The sequence below is a fragment of the Glycine soja genome, chromosome 6, assembly GCF_004193775.1.
Source record: "Glycine soja cultivar W05 chromosome 6, ASM419377v2, whole genome shotgun sequence".
NCBI lineage: Eukaryota > Viridiplantae > Streptophyta > Magnoliopsida > Fabales > Fabaceae > Glycine > Glycine soja.
In genome coordinates, this window is record NC_041007.1 from 2,493,217 (window position 1) to 2,512,885 (window position 19,669).

Sequence of the window (19,669 nt, forward strand, 5' to 3'; positions counted from 1 at the left end):
TACTTTTACCTATGCAATATTTTTTTTGCAAGAATCAATATCAAATCCTCCTTATCAAACTATCATATATTGTGAATTGAGTTATATATTAGGTATTTCTTAACCATTTAACATAGGAATGTACTTATATATAAATACTTGGGTATGAATATTTTTTTAAGAATAAGTTAAATGATAAATAATAATAAATAAATTGAATAAAAAATATGATATATCTTTTTAAGATTTATTAAAATTATGTTATTCAATTAATGTAATAAAATATATACTAATTTTAATGGAATTATGTATTTAGTTTTATGCAATATATACTTATATTTTTTAATAGTTATATATAAGGAACTCAAAGATTAACATGGTGGTGTTGTAGGATTTTGTTGTGTTCATATGAATAAGAATAATTTATTTAACGAAAGAATATATATTTGATCTATAATTTATTTAACGAAAGAATATATAATCGATCTATATCTTATGTAAAATTTGTTTGAGTTAAAATTGTCTATAAAGAATGAAAACCACTGTTTACCAATTTTTATGGAAAGTATAAGGAATAAAAACAATCCTAAAGATTAAAATTCCCTTACCTATATTTCGAAAGCAACTGTCTGTTGCACCTTAATAGTTATCTTTGTTTAGCTAACGGCTTTTGTTAACTCTAAAACACCCTAACTTTTCTCCTTTATCTGTTTTTTCCGTCATAGATGTCTTGTTTTTGCCAGTAGGAAAAAATGACATTGATATAATCGTATAATTCTGTGGATTGCACAGAACACATTTTTAAGACATGTATTTTCATGTAGCTGAATGCTTTACTGGGAAGCAAAGACAAGTATTTGGAAAATGACGGAATGGTTTGTTTCATGGCTAAGTAAGTATTATTGTAATGAACTACTAGTACATTGCCATGTTTTCAAAAGATCAGCATAGCTCAGGAACAAGCTTACCCTCTCAAAACAAGGATCAAAGTAAATCCTTTCAGAGAATCAAAGTTAACAAATTTGAATGTTGTTGATGTTCATAGTTCATACTTCATACAATCATAAAGCTGGCTCTGGGGCTACCTCTGCTCCAGAATGACTCTTATTACCAACGTAGCTTGAGAGCTTGTCATCAGATTCAGATCCCCAAAAGGCAGCAGATTTCAAATCGTCCCGAGCCATTAATCTGGAGAACTCCTCATGGTTATAATTCAGTATCCCTTTTCCTCCAAATTCTATGGGAAGATTTTCCTCGTCAAAATAACATTTCATCAGCTCCACGCTATCTTTGTTGTTGGGGTAGACGAACTTCATCTTCTGAATTGTCTTCTAAATTATGCTTGTAATTTATTCATGATGTCAATGTTAGTAGCCCGTGAGACAGGAATGATTTCTGAAATGCTAGCAAGCAGAGAATGCAAACCTTCCAAAATGCTTCAAAAACACGAGGGAGGTTGTAAAGAAAAGGCTATGGCAAGTCTCTCAGGGTAGTGGTTCTGTAGGATGTTGATGGTCTCTTTGGCTGATTTAATGGGCACACTGTTTCTAAACGACCATCCAGTGAAGTCTATCAACCATGACATTTGTTCTTGACCTTGTGGAAGGTTAAGCATAGCATTTTCCAGCATATACACCAGATGTCGCATCTGATTCTCTATTGAAGATGTGTTCTGCAACAACCACCAGCATATTAGTTTTCAATTTCAATACCCAAGAAAAAACCAAAAATAACCAAGCCATTTCTTCTTTTTCTAAAAAATACTTTAGTCCTTAACATGGACTATACTTAAATCCATTTTAATATAAATGAATTTTGTACGTATAATTTTCTTTGTTTACTCTCAACATCATCAACTATTTTTGAACTCTTAATATTGGCTTTGAAAGCAAAATGAAAATAAAATTTTATGTGAAACTTTAAAGAGTTTCATTTTTATGTATTGCTAAGATAAGAAAAAATTTACACTTTCAACAAATAAAAATTATTGTTAATATAATTTTTAAAACACTTATTATAAAAATTAACATTGTTATATATAATAGTCTGTGATTGTGATTTAATATGCACATAAAAAATCTAATCCTTACACTATTTACTTTATTTTTAAAGTATAGTTTTACATGGTACTAAAAGTTTTTTAAAAATTCAATAAAAAAGTTTTAAAAAGCAGAAAAATATATTTGAAAGATATTTGATTGTACTATTTTTTTGGTGTTGAAATTAAGAATGTTGATTTTATTATACTATTTTTATTTATTATATTTTATTTTGTTGAATTTAAATACCAATTACATCCTACCGTCATCCTAGCCATGTGGCCATCAATATCGCAAAGGTAGTCATGTAGCACATATGGAGTGAAAAAAAACATTTTTTTTTCTTAATGCCTTAAGAAAAATCTCTTACTCCTAGTAAATAAGAATTTCCCGAATGTTGGATTGATTTGGCAAACTCTATAAGCAAAAAACACCTGGACCTTAGTCCACAGTAAATATTTTAGTTAAACAGAAATACGTCGAAACCAAACCACGGTACCTGCATTCCAGGCCTCAATACAAGGACTATCCTTCCTTCACGGTCATGAAAACTAGCTCTGTACAACTTCCCTGTTGCTCCTTCCATGGCAACCTCATCCTGAATTTTTTTCATTTATTACAGCATTTTACACTATATTTACACGCCAAATCAATGAAATCATAACAAAACACAACTTAACTTACCCAGCGAATATCCTCAGGCTTATACGTTGATCTCCACTTGAGTGTGTCCTCCAACATCTTCTTCGACTTGTCCGCATTCCAATTACGAGCTTCCAGATATCTCCTCAGACAATTATCAGTGCAGTACTTCAAGCTTCGTCCAGATAAGGGCTCGATTGCATCCTTAACCTCTTTAATCTTCCAATAATATTCAGAAATCATAATATATACAACAACCAATTCAACCACACTACCAAACTAACAAACAAATTATCCAAATCACTCCTTACCTTCGATTCAGAATAATGCTCCTCGCTTTCCTGGCTCGGCTGCAAATTGCTCCTGCGCTGAAACATAACGACCGAAAATTCCCGCTACTAGGAAATGCTTAACGATTTGACACAACCGATATTGAAACAGAAAGTGACATAAAAAATAAAATAAATAAATACAGAGACACGGAGCAAATAATAATCAGAAACAAGGATCCTGAATTGAAAAATCAGGATTATTAAGTAATTAAGGAGTAGGAACATTTTCTCCCTGTTAATTACAACGTACAGATTCAAAAAAGGTGAAGAAAATCTCAATTTCGCGTTATCAAAGATAACGAAAAACTAACGACATTGGAAATTGAACGTAAATTAACCTGAAAGGAAGAAGTTGAAACGCAGAAACAGGACACGGGGATCATCCAATTGTTGTGTGCTTGTGTGTGGAAGCCATCATCAAACTACGAAGACTGAAGAGAGAAGCAACACAAGGTTGAGTGGAGTGAGTGAAGATTTTCAAAGCAACATAATTATAAGCGATTGAACAAAAAACACGTCACACAAGGAAAAAATGATTCCAGCTACCAAATCGGTTCATGGCAATTTATTTATAATATACAGCATTGTACTTGAAATTAAAGATTGTACTTAGCCACGTCTTGGGATATCATGTGAAAGCACACTCGTAACTTAATTATAAGTTTACAATTCTGAAACTCGCCATGTGATACCATTTAAAGTCTAAAATATATTTTTTATCATTTAATTTTTTTATTTGTATAATTTTTTTTATCCTCACAAAATGTATTTATTTTATTTTTTATCTTTAAAATATTTTAAATAATATTTTTTTCACTATTCAAATCACTTTAAAACGCTATTTAAATTTCTTTAAAGATAAAAAATAAAATTAACATATTTTATAATAATTAAAATGAAGAAAAAAATTACAGAAACAAAAATAAAAAATATTAAATTAAAAAAACAAAAATTAAAAAAATACTAAACTTCAGAAATAAAAATCATATTTAAGTTCTTAATGTATTTATTTCAGGTTGGGCTCACAAGAAGCCCAATAATAAACAATATGTAATTCTGCCAAAAAAAAATATTGCAATCTATAATATATTTTTATGGTGGGTTTCTTGCCCAGCTACTCAGCAAAAAAAAAAAATAAAAAAAGCCATAACTCTCCAAAGCTATAACGCTTATAGTCTTACACAAAGTAGACTAAAATATATTTTTAATTCATGTATTTTCACACAAAGTTGGTAATATTTTTGTATTTAAATTTTGATTAATTTAATCTTCTAGCTTAGTTTTATAAAACAGTGATTTTTGTTTCTCCTGACGAATATCGTTATTTTTTTATGAAGTTCAAAGATCAAATTAATAAAAAATAAAGTTCAAAAATTAAAAACAAATTTCATCGAAACTAAAGGGACTGGAAATATATTTTGTCCAATAAAGTACTAGTCATGATTCAATCTTCATCACGAATATGAAACAGTTGTCTCAATCACGAATCCAAATGTGTTTTATAGATGTTCACACTCATTACATAACACACCTTCGTGCTAATATTGTACAAGTATCTTGAAAAGACTCCAACTTCCTCCTTGACCATTGAATAAAAGAAAATCCACAATCATCTAATGACTTTCTTCTAATTTTCATGTTGGAACCTAGCTATTGGTGGGTAATCACCTGATCTGAATAAGTATCCATCTCAACCTCCTCTACAAATACCAAGATTTTTCATACTTGCAAATATGATTGTTCTTCTCTATAATATCATTTGACTCTCTGGATATCTATTGACTTAAGCATTAGAAAGGGTGTATTGTCTTCTTTTTTTTACCTAGTGAAAGATCATTTTCCCTTCTTTTTTTTATATGTAACCAGATAACTTATCACATACTTTGAAAGGTTGAGTTGCTTCTTACATTTGTTCGAGAGTACTATCGTAAAAGCTTTATGTTTTTTAATCAATGAAAGCATTTTGAAAAAAGTAACAGGGTATTGGTTAAAACATGTTGAAAACACTTAGTTAACTTTTCAAAAGCATTATGATTAGTTTTGATGAAGATCCTTTCGTCTAAAATGGATAAAACAACTTAAGTAGAAAGGTCCAATAACAATAACAAAGAAAGCTTTTGTAAAAGAGTAATTAAACTTTTTATTACGAAGTATATAATTAATTATTAAAAATGTATGCTAAATAATCCATCGTTATTTTTTGTCTACTAAAAAGAATATTTTTTATTAAAAGAATATTCTTTTTATTAAAAGGAGTCATGATCATTTGATTCATTTCTTTATCACTTGAATAGTGGTTTACATAATACACATATATGACTTGGTTGGCTGCAGGTTTGCCCCATTTGTCTTACCAATGCAAAGGATATGGCCTTTGGTTGTGGGCATCAGGTAACCAATTATTAATCTTGATTGTTAAATTTAACGTTGTCTCATGTCTACAAAGGGCCAAACATATATTAAGTTATAACGTTGTCCCCCGTGCCAAGCTACTTATTAAAAGAATATTTTTTATTAACAAGTGTCATAAAACACATTAATCAAATAGCATTTTAATATATTATTTAAAATCAGCATTTTAAGAATATCGATAACAAAATTGAAAAGTGATTTTTATTAAAAATATTATGAATAACCATCCAATTATTATGTTTCAGTCTCTCACTTCAATTATTATTTTTCTTTCACTAGACTACTTAACATATAAAATAAAGAAAAAACAAACTAGACAAGTGTTTTTCTTTCCCCTAGCAGCCTACAAGTATAGTAGAATATTTTAAAAATAAATGTGAAATAATTTATATATCTTTAACAAATATTTTGTACTTTTATTCCGTCAACGTGTAACTTGTAACCTTTGCCGCTGGGCTAGAAGAACCAAGTCAAGAAAGTTCTCAGGAAGCTCCGACTTACACATCCAACGCACAAAGCGAATCTCGAACTCACTCACTCACTTATGGCATCCTCCGCTCTCATCTCCGACACCCAGCCATGGAAGGACCTCAAGGTAACGCAACGGAATTGAAATTGAATCCACGTTATTGCTAGTATTTCTTACCGTGAATTCGAATTTTCTATTAAACGCGACGCGTTTCGACTTTGAACAGGCACACGTGGATGACGTAAAAAAAGCGCATCTTCGCGATCTATTGAGCGACGATAAGCGGTGCCAGTCCATGCTCGTGTAAGCAATATCATTTATATTATACTATTATTACTATTCATATATGCAATGCGATGGGAATTCATTTTTATGATTTTGTATGCTATTTAGTGAATTCGATGACATTCTGCTGGACTATGCAAGGCAACAAGCCACTCCCGAAACTATCCAGAAGCTATTTGAGTTAGCGGAGGTTGGTAGTTTCTCATTCGTGCCTGAATTTTTTCATCAATCTGTAAAAGACAAAAAGGACTTTGGTAATTCTGATTATTGTTTCTGGTGTTGATGTTTTGTAGGCTGCATCGCTCAAAGAAAAGATTAATCGCATGTACAGCGGGGAACATGTAAGCCAGCTAAGTTCATTACTCCACTCACATGAACACACTCATGCCATTATTAACTTGCGTTAATTTTTATGCATGATTATTGGTTAGCGTTTTACACTCTCAAGTCAACCAATCAGAAATCATAGTTGACATGATTATTAATTTAGTTATTGCAAAAAAAGTCGACAAACTTGGTACTTATCTTACATCATGGTTTGTAACTAGATGGCAGTGTACAAAATTTTCGAGAAATACTAGCAACACACTCTCTATTAGTGACTAAATTTTTTTGGAAATCACAATTTTTTGTGGGTCCCATGTCTTAATTAATGATAATCTCTCCTGTTTTTATAATTTTTAATAAATTTTAACTAATAATAGAGTGTGGGTTAGAGACTGCCTTGTTAGCACTCTTCAAACTCTTTATATTGTTAATGCATGCACTATTTACTCCCATTTTTTTTATGATGTTGATCATTTTTGCATAATGTTGGATTCACTTTCAGATAAATAGCACAGAAAATAGGTCAGTGCTTCATGTCGCTCTTCATGCTTCTAGAGATGTTGTCATTGAGAGTGATGGGAAGAATGTTGTCCCTGAAGTTTGGAAAGTTCTTGACAAGATCCAGGATTTCTCTGAGCGGGTTCGCAATGGTTCTTAGGTAATGTGCTAGTTCAATTTTCTGCGTGGATGTTTTGTGAGCATTTGAACTAGAGGATATTAACTAACTACTAAGCTTTTTTTTAAAAGGTTGGTGCTACAGGGAAGGCTTTGAAGGACGCTGTTGCAGTTGGTATTGGGGGAAACTTCTTAGGTCCACTGTTTGTACACACTGCACTTCAAACAGGTTGGGTGATTATTGCTAGTCTCTTTAGTAGCAATTCCACCATAATTGGCCTTTTATTTGTGTTGACACTTAATGTAAAAATTCTTAAGGGATTTCCTAGACTATCAATGATAGGAAACAACAGGATCTTGAAATCTATGGTTCTCACAAACAATCAATAAACAACAATAGATAATGATGTGTACCTTTCTCCATAGGAAGACTTGTACCTTTCTCCATAGGAACTTCTCTCCGTTGCACTTTGATTTCCTTAAAATAGGAGAGAAATAAGATTTCAATTCCTTTGGCCTTTCTTTTCTGCCTCTCTCCGTTAGTGATGGCTATGAGTGAGAGAGAACACTTTTCTGGTCAGGAAGGGGACCTTATTTCACGTTAGTGGGTATTAAGCCCCTTTTATAACCACTACTCCCATCAAGTAGCAGTCAACCCTAGAAACTTCTCCTATTAAGCCCAATTACAATTTAGTCCTTAATCGTCAATTATTTACTTATTAGTCCCTACATAAGTCACATGCCTCTCACATGAGACATAAATTCTAACATTCTCCCACTTGGCTCATGTGACATTAATAAACATTATGGACTAAATAAATAAATAGATTAACTAACATAATGCGCATTAAAATTGACTAAATTGTTCTATACATTGGGTACATCATAATTTCATGATTAAGAATAGGAAACAATTTGAGTCATGGCGGTTGTACATCATCTAATCGACATAGTCCCTTTCATGTACTACAAATTAGTCTTCTCCTTAATGTGACCATTAGTTAGGAGTACATAATTGGTCCAACATAATGTCTTCATTCAAGACAAAACCTGTTAGCATTACTCTAACACAAATATGCATGCAAACATAGAGAACAGGTAATCAGAAACATATCATAATTGAGCTCAGAGTGTCAGCAAAATTACATAAGGTAAATTACACTTAATGATCATCAATAACAATAATGCCCATACTTTCAACATGTTCCATAAATGTCTTAGGCGGTAATCCCTTATTCAAGGGTCAACTATCATAAGGTTTGTGCTAATTTATTTTATTGACACTCTTTGTTTCTGAACTTCTTCCTTCACGACAAAGTACCTCAATTTTATATGTTTAGCACCCTTAGAGTACTTGTCGTTCTTACAAAAAATATTGTTGCGAAGCTATCACAATACATTTTCAGCGGCCTAGCAATACTGTCGACAATTCCAAGCCCTGAAATAAAGTTCCGCAACCAATTAATCTGAATTGTAGCCTCAAAATATACTACAAATTCAGCTTTCAGATGCAACAACAACTGATGCATACAAAATAGCTTTCATTTATTTTCGTTCCATATCATTTCTAGGACATTCTGCGAGACTAAATTAGTCTCCCTTCTAAATTAGAATAGGTGATGTTAAACACCTTTCAATCTTGAATCTCTCTAGTACTTTATCGATATATATATACTTTCTGAGATAAGTCTGACAATCCTTGTGATCTATTATGGAATATTTCTATCCCTATCACATAGCTTACCTCACCCATATCTTTCACTTCACAGTTTCTAGAGAGAAATTTCTTAGTCTCATGAAGAAGACCAAGATCGTTAGTTGCAAGCAAGATATCACCAATATACAAAATTAGAAAATAACCTTACTCCCACTGACCTTCAGATACATACACTGATAAACAGTATTTGCCTTAAATTTAAAGGAAACAATGATATCATTAAACCTCAAATACCATTGGCGGGAAGCTTACTTTAAGACTGTATATTGATTTATTTAGTTTGCACACTATGTGTTCCTTTCCTTCAACTGAGAACCCCATTGGTTGGTCCATACAAATATTCTCCTCTAAATCTCCATTAAGAAAGACAGTTTTCACATCCATCTGATGTAGCTCCAAGTCATAATGGGCTAGTAATGCCATAATAATCCTGAAAGAATCCTTTCGTGAGACCGGTAAAATGTCTCTTTATAATCAATGTCATCTTTCTGAGTAAATTCCTTAGCAACAAGTCTAGCCTAGTAACGTTCAAGGTTGCCATGAGAGTCACGTTTAGTCTTGAAGACCCACTTACAACCAACTCTCTTACAACCATTTGGTAATCTTACAAGGTCCCAAACTCTATTATGTTCCATGGAATTTATCTCTTCTTTCATGACATTTAACCACTTCTCAGAATTATCACAACTTATAGCTTGAAAAACAAAACTGGATCATTATCATTAATGCTTAAGTTTGTTTCTGTTTCATGTAGGTATACCACATAATCATTCGAAATAGCTGGTCTCCTTTCTCTTTGAGACCTCTTTAATGCTACTTCTTGTGGTTCTTCCATAATAGGTTCATTATGCATCATGGGTTCATTATTGTGTTGCTCCTCTTCATTAATTTTGTAGCAATAACTGAAGGAGCAATCACCTTACTGTTAGAGGCATAAGCTAAAAGGACTTACACTCTAACTTCTTTAATTTCCATTTCTCGTGGAACTGTACTCCCACTGATTTCATCATTTCCAATGAACCTTGCATTTCCCGTTTTGACAATTCTCATACTATGATTATAACAATAAAACATATACCCTTTTAACTTTTCTGGATAACCAATGAAATATCCACTGATTGTTCTTGCATCCAATTTTCTTTCTTGCGGATTATAAATCCTTATTTCTGCCTGGCAACCCCAAACATGCAGGTGCCTTATACTAGGTATCCTATTTGTCCACAGTTCAAAAGGTGTCTTTGGAACTACCTTACTAGGAACCATGTTCAACAACTACATGGCAGTTTTCAAGGTATACATCCACAAGGATACGGATAAAGTCTAATTGATTAACATACTCCTAACCATATCCATTAAAGTTCTATTCCGCCTTTCTGATACACCATTTTGTTGTGGTGTACCGGGAATTGTGTATTGCACACAATTGCACGTTTCTGAACAAGCTTAGCAAATGGACCTGGGTGTTGCCCAGTTTCATCATATCTTCCGTAATACTCATCACCTCTATCATATCTAATAATTTTCACATTTATGTCTAATTGCCCTTTTACTTCATTGTAGTAAATTTCTAAGGCATCCATTGCCTAAGAAATCTCGGGCAGTAAATAGACATACCTGTAACGTGAATAATCATCAATAATGGTGATAAAATATCATTCCTTTCCGAAAGAACTAACATCAAAAGGTCCACAAATATCAGTATGCACAATTTCAAGAAGCTGAGTGCTTCTTGTAGCTCCTTTCTTTGTATGTTTTGTTTGTTTTCCTTTAATACAACCCACACAAATATTTAGATCCGTAAAATCTAGATAAGAAAGAATTTCATTTTTTATTAATCTTTCCATCCTTTCTCTAGAAATGTGACCTAAACGTTTATGCCACAAGAAAGCAGATCGTTCATTCACTAAACTATGTTTAGTGCCAACATTATGATGCAGAGTTAAAACAGTTTCAGCATACAAACTGTTTATTTCCAATTTATATAAACCATCACAAGAATACCAGTACCAATGAGATGATTATGCTTAAATAAATTGAAACATTCATTACCAAATTAAAAGAATATCCAATAACATCAAGTTTAGATAATGAAACTAAATTACTAGATAAACTAGGTACATAAAGAGTTTCCAGTAAATCTAAATGATGTCTAGTGTCGAGTTTTACGCAATAAGTCTCGACTGCTTACACTGGAGTTTCACTTTATTCCCCATGAAAATGAACTTCTCATTTGGGCTTATGGTTTGGATTGTAAGGAATCTCTGCATAATGTTAGAAACATGAGTCATACATCCAGAATTAATCCATCATGTATCATGGAAAACTTTAGTTAAGTTTGATTCAAAACATACACGAGCATTAAGCTCACTTTTCTTTTCGAACCAAGACTTACACTTTAGGTAATCCTTATGGAAATGTTCGGATTTCCTACAAAATTAACAATTATTTCCCTTTGATACCTTCCTTTGGATTTGCAAAGAGTCGTCATTGTTCTTTAATGACCCTTTGCCTTTATCATGCTTCTTCATAAATTTCTTTTCAAGCTCCTTGATTTCCTTGGTGGCTTACATAATGAACTGAGTGACTTCCTTGATTCTTAAGCCTTATTTTTTTTTTCTGAACTAACATACTGTGCAATCCATGCACGTTCTATTTATCTTTCATGGTATTATAGTTCATTTAGAACGGGCCAAACTCAGACGGTAATGAGTTTAGAACAAACTGAACAAGAAAGTTCTCATTCACAACCATTATATTCCCAAGGTCTTAAGTCTTGCTGCAATGTTTGTCATCTCAATGACATGTTCATACATAGTACGTGAACCATCAAACTTCATGGTGGTCAATGTACTCATTAATGTCCCAGCAACAGACTTATCAGCTGTTTGAGAACACTCTCCCACTAATCCCATAAACCTTTTAGCACTTTCAATTTTAGGGAGAGTTGTCTTAATACTGTCTGCAACAGTCATTCTCATCAACATTAGGCTGAGTCTGTTAGATCTTTCCCAAGCTTTATAATGAACTTTCTTTGCATTGCTACTAGCATCAATAATAGTAACAAACTTCTCTTCCAACATAGCAAGATCATGATCCAAAACACTGAGGTGAAATTGGACTTGCTCATTTTAGTCAGAGAAGTTAAGCCCATTAAAATTGACACAAATGATACATAAGAATCCAATGAATTCAAAACATGTATTACATAATAAAATTCACATAAGTGTTTTGAGACATAAAATACATGTCATACATATGATTCATTCAGATAACGATCAATGTATATTGATGTTCTCCTTTGGGTGATACACCAACACACAACATACAAACATAATGATGCTAATAAAATTTTAACATTATTTGGCAATTAAATATGCACCAATTAGTAGTATCTATTTCCTTTGGGTATATAAATAAAACTAATGATACACACAAATCACCTACAATTATATTCATTAATTATAAGAACAACTAATCAACCTTTGGGCGATCCATAAATGCCTTATAACAATGAATTTCAATTACCCATAAACCAATAATCATATAATTTAGCATCCATTATTCTATGAGTAATTGGAATAATTATTAAGTTGAAATTAAATAACCTTACAAATTTGGTCACTTTGGTGACTAACAAATTCAACATACATTTAATTCCAACCAAGTATAATTGAAATAATCATTAATTTGGAATTAAATAACCTTACAAATTTGGTCACTTTGGTGACTAACAAATTCAACATACATTTAATTCCAACCAATTATATATGGCCTGCACATAGTTATTGCTATTAACAATTCATAGCCATTCTATTAATTTCATTTTAGGCCATAAAATAATATTTACATTTATTTGTGTTTTTGCATTCAAACACGTTCAAGCAAATATGTAGCATATACATATATTTACTGCTACCAATAATTGCAAAACATTCACGTTAATTTAATTACAAAATATAAACTTTCAATCCTTTAATCACCTTCAACAATAATTTTTTGAAAAAAAAAAGGATCAAGTGGGATTGGAAATAGCAAACATAAGGTTGCAAATAACAATTTCCAAAATTTCATATTCTTCCCTACTACAAACGTACCTGCGCAGCTTTTCAAAATTGGAATTGAATCTTTACGTTAATGGCACGCTTCCTTTCTTTCACCATTAGAAGTAAAAACTTTCTCCAAATTTAATATATACATGTCGTGTAGCTTTCTCTCCGATAATCATAAGTTTTCAAACAATCTTTCTCCAAAAATTGGTATTCAACAATAACAAAATATTGCCAATAAAACAATACATGCAGCGGAAAATAAAATTCCTAAATTTCATAATTAGGATTTATGCATAATTAGAAGAAATTAAATTATCCCTAAATTTCATAATTAGGCTGGACTGGCTTTATTATGCTTCACCTACTTCCTTTAAGGAAATAATTAACTTCATAGATTACATGAAGGATGTAGATAAGAATTCTTTTGATATATATGCTATTTCATGACCTTTGCCGAATTAGATATTTTCTGCATAATATTGACACTGGTCATAAAATACAACTTAGTTTTAAATATCCCTTAGGTAACAAATGAAAACACATATACTTCTATGTTTTCTTTTTTATGGTATCTTTTTCTTCAAAGGTTCTTAAGGGGGGCTTCAAGCATTGATCAACATTTCTATTCACAGCCATTTGAAAGCAATATACCTGTAAGTGCCCTTTGCTAACCTTATATGCTTTTGAGTATTATTGTACATGCGGATCTCTGCATGTTGAAGCATTTTTTTTAGTGTTTGTCATACTGCATACTGGCTATCCTTCCAATATGGTGAAGGAATATCAGAAGAGATAACTTTATATTCTATAAGAGTATAACTGTAATATAATTTTGAGTTTGAATGTTTCATATCGATCTATTATTTTCTAAAATTAAATGCTTCAAATATTTTTTTATTGACATGTCTTCAATTATTAATCAAAACTAATATTAATTTTTTACAGATATAAATAGGGTATGGGAGCTTCTTTCAGCTTTTTTCTGTTTTTTTTTTCTATGGTTATTTTGCTGTTAGGAGAAAAACCGATCCCTTACCTATGGACTATTCTTCTCTCAACATATTCCTTTTTAGGAAGGGAAAAAAAGTGTCAGGGTTGTATAGGAATTTGACAGATTTTAAATCAAAAGAAAACAGATTTCTGACAAGCTCCTTCTAGCTGTTATTTCCTCCCTTTTCATCCCTTGTTTCTTTCACTCTTAGGAGCATTACTGATTCCCTAGCTCTGGACCTTTTCTCTCTTAATATATTCCTTTTTTATGGAAAAAAATATGAAATTGTGGGGATGGGTAGGAATTTGGTTTGTTGCAATTTTTCAGACACCCCTTGGTTTAGGGACCTTAGGTTCTCTTGTATTTAAGATGTTTTGTACTTTTGTTGAATACATGATGAGATTCTTAATTACATTTTATGAGTACTCCAGGTGCTTCTGGGTTTGTTGAGCATATGGAATGTTTCATTTCTTGGATATCCTGCCAGAGTGAGTACTTATTTGGCCTGTTCTCTTCATAAATATTTAATAGGTTTCTTTGTTCTAAACTGGCCTTGTTCAAAAAATGAAACTTCTGGTACACTCTTACAGGCCATCTTACCTTATAGTCAAGCTCTGGAGAAGTTTGCCCCACACATTCAACAGGCAAGCTTGTTGCAGCATTGTGCTTGAATATTTTTTTTTTGTTCTTATAATATTTTTTAATTTTTTTTTTTTTGCATTAGGCTAGCATGGAGAGTAATGGCAAGGGTGTTTCAATTGATGGTGTCCCTCTACCATTTGAGGCTGGTGAAATTGATTTTGGTGAACCAGGAACTAATGGGCAGCATAGCTTTTATCAGCTCATACATCAGGTGATGTATTAAGTATTCTATAATAGGGTGTTTGAACTTACAATATTTAATGAACTTTTGTGAAAAAAATTTACTTGAAAATGCTACTTGTCTAAAGGGCTTACAATGTTAAAATTGATAATGCCAAAAGCCTATGCTACTACTGTACTGAAAGTTTTTGGTTTTAAAAAACATTTTAATGAAATAATGTCTACAATTGCATGTTGCGGTTGATATTTCAATCCCAGTTTTTACTGATTTTGGATTCTCATCCTTAAGACAATTTAGAGATTTTGATATCGGCATAAATTTGAAAGAAATTGCATGTGTAATTTTACCCTTCCTTTGTGCTTCAAATCAATATCAGCACAACTATGCTACGATATAATGGTTATCTTTAATTAGAGTTTTTTTCTAAAATATTAAGTTCAAGAGCAATTTCTTCTGGATCAAACTTTTCCATAGCTGATGACCTGAATCTTAGCAGTTTTTTCCATGCTGTGTTATTGGCCTCTTAATTAACATAGTATTGGCTTCAAATCTTATTTTCTTCTTGCTGACTCTATTGCAATTTTAAGTAGCTAGGTTTGCTTCCTTTGATTTAATATTTTGAAGGTATGAAAAGTATAAATATTTATAAACTATACTTTTTGTTGACAAATTTGTATTTTCTTGCTTTTAGGGGCGAGTAATTCCTTGTGATTTTATTGGAGTTGTGAAAAGTCAGCAACCTGTCTTTCTAAAAGGTAAGGAGTACAAATTAACAATATCAAGTTTCATCATGGTAGGTTGCTTGTTTGAAGTCAGTTCTCTGATAGTATTTGAGCAATGCAATTTATAACCAGGTGAAGTGGTGAGTAACCATGATGAGCTAATGTCCAACTATTTTGCACAGTCAGATGCCCTTGCATATGGGAAGGTACATTTGTCCTTACTCTATTCTTCTAAACTATATATCAGATAAAGTGAATTAAGAATATATCTCAGTAATAAAACCTGTGTCAATGTTATCGACTTGAGGGTAACTGAGATGCAGGTTAGAACAGGACCGAACTTATAGAAATAGCTATCTTTCTCAGCTTGTAAACTAGATTTTATGGTAGTCTTCTCTTTATTTATCATGAGGAATATGACCATCAATCAAATTGTTGTAGACAGCAGAGCAGCTGCAAAAGGAAAATGTTTCCCCGCACCTTATTCCTCACAAGGTGATATTTGTTCTTCTTCCCTGCAACTTGCAAATTTAATAGTTGAATCCTTAGTCCTTAGCTCAATTTTTATTTTTATTTTTTTAAAACAAAATCTACAGACATTCAGTGGCAATCGACCTTCTCTCAGCCTACTGCTTCCATCATTGAATGCTTATAATATTGGACAGGTATGAAGTTCACAAGGCTGTAACTAGTAATTAGAGGGAAATGGGTAATTCCTGTTTGCAGAAGTTTTAATTGAATCAGTTACTTATTTTCTTGGGCATGTTTGGCTGGAAAATTAGGTAATTATGAGTTATGACATATGAGAGTTATGCACAATAATATATTGAATGTTCATATTTTTTGAAATATGGATGAGCATTTAGTTTATTTTTTCTCTCTTGAAAAACTATTTGTCTTATACCGAACTAGGCATTCACACTGGAGATTTAATATGAGAAAGAAGCATTTACTTTGGAAAGATTGTAGGGAGTACTTCAGTTTTTGTTATTTATTGTCTATTCCTTCATTGATGTGTTCATAATAACTTAACAATTTAGCCCAGTATCAGAATAACTGTGGCAAAATATATCTGTCTGGCAAATAGTCTTCGTTAACTTTTCCTTGTGTTCATATTGCTTTCTCCATTGCTTCAGTTTTTGTATGCAGTTCTTGATGGAATATAAAGTTTCCATTTGTGGGTCTTCCATGATCAAGTTGTATATTCTACACAAGTTGGTCACTTAACTTTCTCATGATGAGGATTGATTTGTCAGTTTTTGTTTTTCATGATCTGATCACTCATGAAAGTTAGTGTATGTTTTCTTGTAAGAGAGTCTGTGCAATTTACTTTATTCGTCCTAATTTCTTGGTGCTCTATGTTCCTCAGTTGTTGGCAATCTATGAACACAGAATTGCTGTAGAGGGTTTCATTTGGGGAATCAATTCTTTTGATCAGTGGGGAGTAGAGCTGGGGAAGGTATGTTTTAGAAAAGTGGTGTTATTATGTTGTTATCTAAGAAATTTTTAACAGACTTCCAACTCCTGTCTGAGAAATATATGTGCAATTCCAATCTTAGTTTTCTTTCTTCTTTTTTTTTTTTTTCTTGGTTCATTCTCATCATATTTAATGATAGTGCAGTCGCTGGCTACTCAAGTCAGAAAGCAACTTAATGCATCTCGTACTAAAGGAGAACCAATTCAAGGCTTTAATTTCAGTACTACAACAATGTTGACAAGATATCTTCAGGTATAAAAATCCCTTATCATGCTTAAAAAGGAGAACTATATATTTTTTGTAATGAAATATTTTAAGTGGTTTTCTATTGTGTGCTTATGAACACATGATAAGAGGTGGTAAAATGAGCTGATCCAACTGGGCTGGCCCAATTAGGCTCGCTAAAACACTGGGTTTGGGCTCTAAATTATAAACCTGAATCAATTCCAGGTATTTTTGTCCAACCCATCTGGGCTTCTCTTTGTTCAGGCTAGGCCGGCTTATTTAAATATAAAATGTAGGTTGGGACCAGGCTTGGAATTCTATTTTATCGCGGAATAAAAGCCTTGTTATTTGACTTCTTATCTAGCCAGATAAGAAGTCAAAAAGAAAAATAAAGTATTATCGAAAACACATTAGTTCTTGTCACGTGCCTACCAGCATGCAATAGAAATCCCCATTTTTAAAATATTATTCCTGAAAAAGGCTGAGACTGTCTACTTAGTATCTTAGTCTTAATACTGACTGACAAACTAACCTCACTGCCACTACATTTAAAGTGTCTGTTATATGGAATTTTTTGGCTGATAATAATACAACCCGTTAAAGAATGGCATCACCATCTTTATGCTTGATGGTAGTAGATTACTGAATTCACTTGTTACTAATCCAATCTATATAGATTACCAGTAGAATTAACGGCAAACTTTTTTATTTTCTCGTGGCAGGCAAGTTCAGATGTCCCAGCGGATCTGTCAACTGTTTTACCGAAGATCTAAGCACCTTTTTGCAGATTGTTATTTTGATGCTGAATTAATAAGAAAATAATCTGGTGAATCTTGTATATGCTATATATACAGCATGACTACGACATGTTTATTAACTGGTTTAGCACGATACTTGGTTATCCTTTTCTCTTGCCGTTGAGTTATGTTCTGCTGAAAAGTGAAGAGCATTTTGGATTCTAAATTTGTATGGAGCTTGCCCTCTGACATGTTTCAATATCCTCACTTTTTTCTTTTTTTTTAAACTGGTTTAGCAGGATACTTGATCATTATTTTCTGTCGGCGTTGTGTTTTGTCGTGCTGAAAAGTGAAAAACGTTTAGGATAGGGTTTTTTTTTATCTTCTACTGTGTTGTTGTTTACTTGTGACACAGCTTGGTTTGGTAGATACTCAAGAGGCATTTCAGCTCAAGATGAACATGTTTTGATATCATCATTCTAATACTATATGGACAAGGGCGCGTCTTCACAATATGCTTTTAGGCCTGTATATCGATCGTTTTTTACCCTTTTAACTTCTAGAAGGCTAGAATTCTGAAACCTGGTGGCAGTGTGTTCATTCTTTCTGGTGTACTTGGATAAGTTTTTCCATAAGCATTAATAGAAAAATAAAAAAGAAAACCAATCCTTAAGGATAAATACATGGAGTGAATAGTATATATAATATTCAATTTTAAATTTAAAAATAGTCAAAAATACTCTCACAACCTATGAAAAAATGTTTTCATTTTTCATGATTATTTTTTAATTAATAATCTTCATTTACTTTCTCTGTTTTTTAATAGTATGTATACTATTTTTTAATTAAAAACCATAAACACCGAATTTAGTAAATATTTATTTGAAACACATCATCAAATTTCTTTATTTGTAATTGTAAGAGATCATAGTACATAAAATGAATCATAATTGAGAAAATGTAAGAAATCCAGTAAATTACTTGCTTAATATTTAATCGTTCAGTGTTTTTTCCTTCTATTTTTTTGCAAATATAAAACCTCTTAATCAAATTGTTTCCAACAAGTTAGTACATTGATTCATAAATAGCATGTTTGTTTATGACATATTTTATATGATATAATTGACGCGTGTGTAACAAAGTATGGGTGTTTAGACTTCAATTACAAGTGATCTTCATGTCAGAGTTAGTAATGGCTGTAAAAGTTACAATACCAACATGAAAAAAATACATCGTAGGGACAAAATACATCATAAATAAAGGAACAAAAAATATGCAAAAAGAAAGGCGGGGGACAATATATATATATATATATATATATATATATATATATATATATATAAAGTTAAATACCTAAATGCATGATAATTTTAAAAATAAAAAACAAAAGAATACTATTTAATTTCTTTGTCGTATTAATATGTTATGCATGGTCATGTCATCATCAAGTTATTATATCAATAATCAAAATATTACATCAACAGTTAAAATGTCATATCAACAATATAATAATAGAAACATAGTTAACTAGCTAGCGTTAAAGTATATAGAAACAAAATGTGTAAACATATTAAGTACAAACAATTGAGAAAATGGTAAATAAATATAGAAAACAAAATGTGCAATTAAATTCAATTGTACTTTCATATGTACTAAAAACATTAAGATTAAAGTATAACTTTCATCATCTTATTTTATTTCATATATAATTTTGATTCACTCAATTTAAAATAGAGATATTTAGTTTTTCAATTTTTAAAAATGATTAATTTTGATCTAATATTTAATTTTACATATGTTTTATTTTTTAATTTCATCCAATTGAATT

At 31.6% G+C, this 19,669-nt stretch overlaps 1 protein-coding gene and 1 pseudogene across 1 annotated transcript; one reads left to right on the forward strand and one right to left on the reverse strand.

Annotated features, from left to right (window-relative positions):
* Positions 1 to 835: 835 nt before the first annotated feature.
* On the reverse strand, positions 836 to 3,535 carry LOC114414659 (annotated as a pseudogene).
* Positions 3,536 to 5,818: 2,283 nt separating this feature from the next.
* On the forward strand, positions 5,819 to 18,207 carry LOC114414100 (glucose-6-phosphate isomerase, cytosolic 2-like). Its single transcript, XM_028378452.1, has 17 exons — positions 5,819 to 5,999; positions 6,100 to 6,176; positions 6,267 to 6,348; positions 6,452 to 6,499; positions 6,988 to 7,141; positions 7,233 to 7,329; positions 13,453 to 13,519; positions 14,289 to 14,345; positions 14,448 to 14,501; positions 14,582 to 14,710; positions 15,372 to 15,435; positions 15,535 to 15,608; positions 15,844 to 15,897; positions 15,999 to 16,067; positions 16,772 to 16,861; positions 17,024 to 17,131; positions 17,827 to 18,207. Exons 1-17 carry the CDS (start codon positions 5,949 to 5,951, stop codon positions 17,875 to 17,877), a joined length of 1,326 nt encoding a protein of 441 aa, XP_028234253.1. The 5' UTR covers positions 5,819 to 5,948; the 3' UTR covers positions 17,878 to 18,207.
* The last annotated feature ends 1,462 nt before the right edge of the window (positions 18,208 to 19,669 follow it).

Coding starts and splice junctions, on each gene's coding strand:
- LOC114414100 (XM_028378452.1), top strand. CDS start 5,949: ATGGCATCCTCCGCTCTCATCTCCGACACCCAGCCATGGAAGGACCTC. Junction 6,177..6,266: donor CGGTGCCAGTCCATGCTCGT/GTAAGCAATATC, acceptor TATGCTATTTAG/TGAATTCGATGACATTCTGC. Junction 15,436..15,534: donor GCAACCTGTCTTTCTAAAAG/GTAAGGAGTACA, acceptor ATTTATAACCAG/GTGAAGTGGTGAGTAACCAT.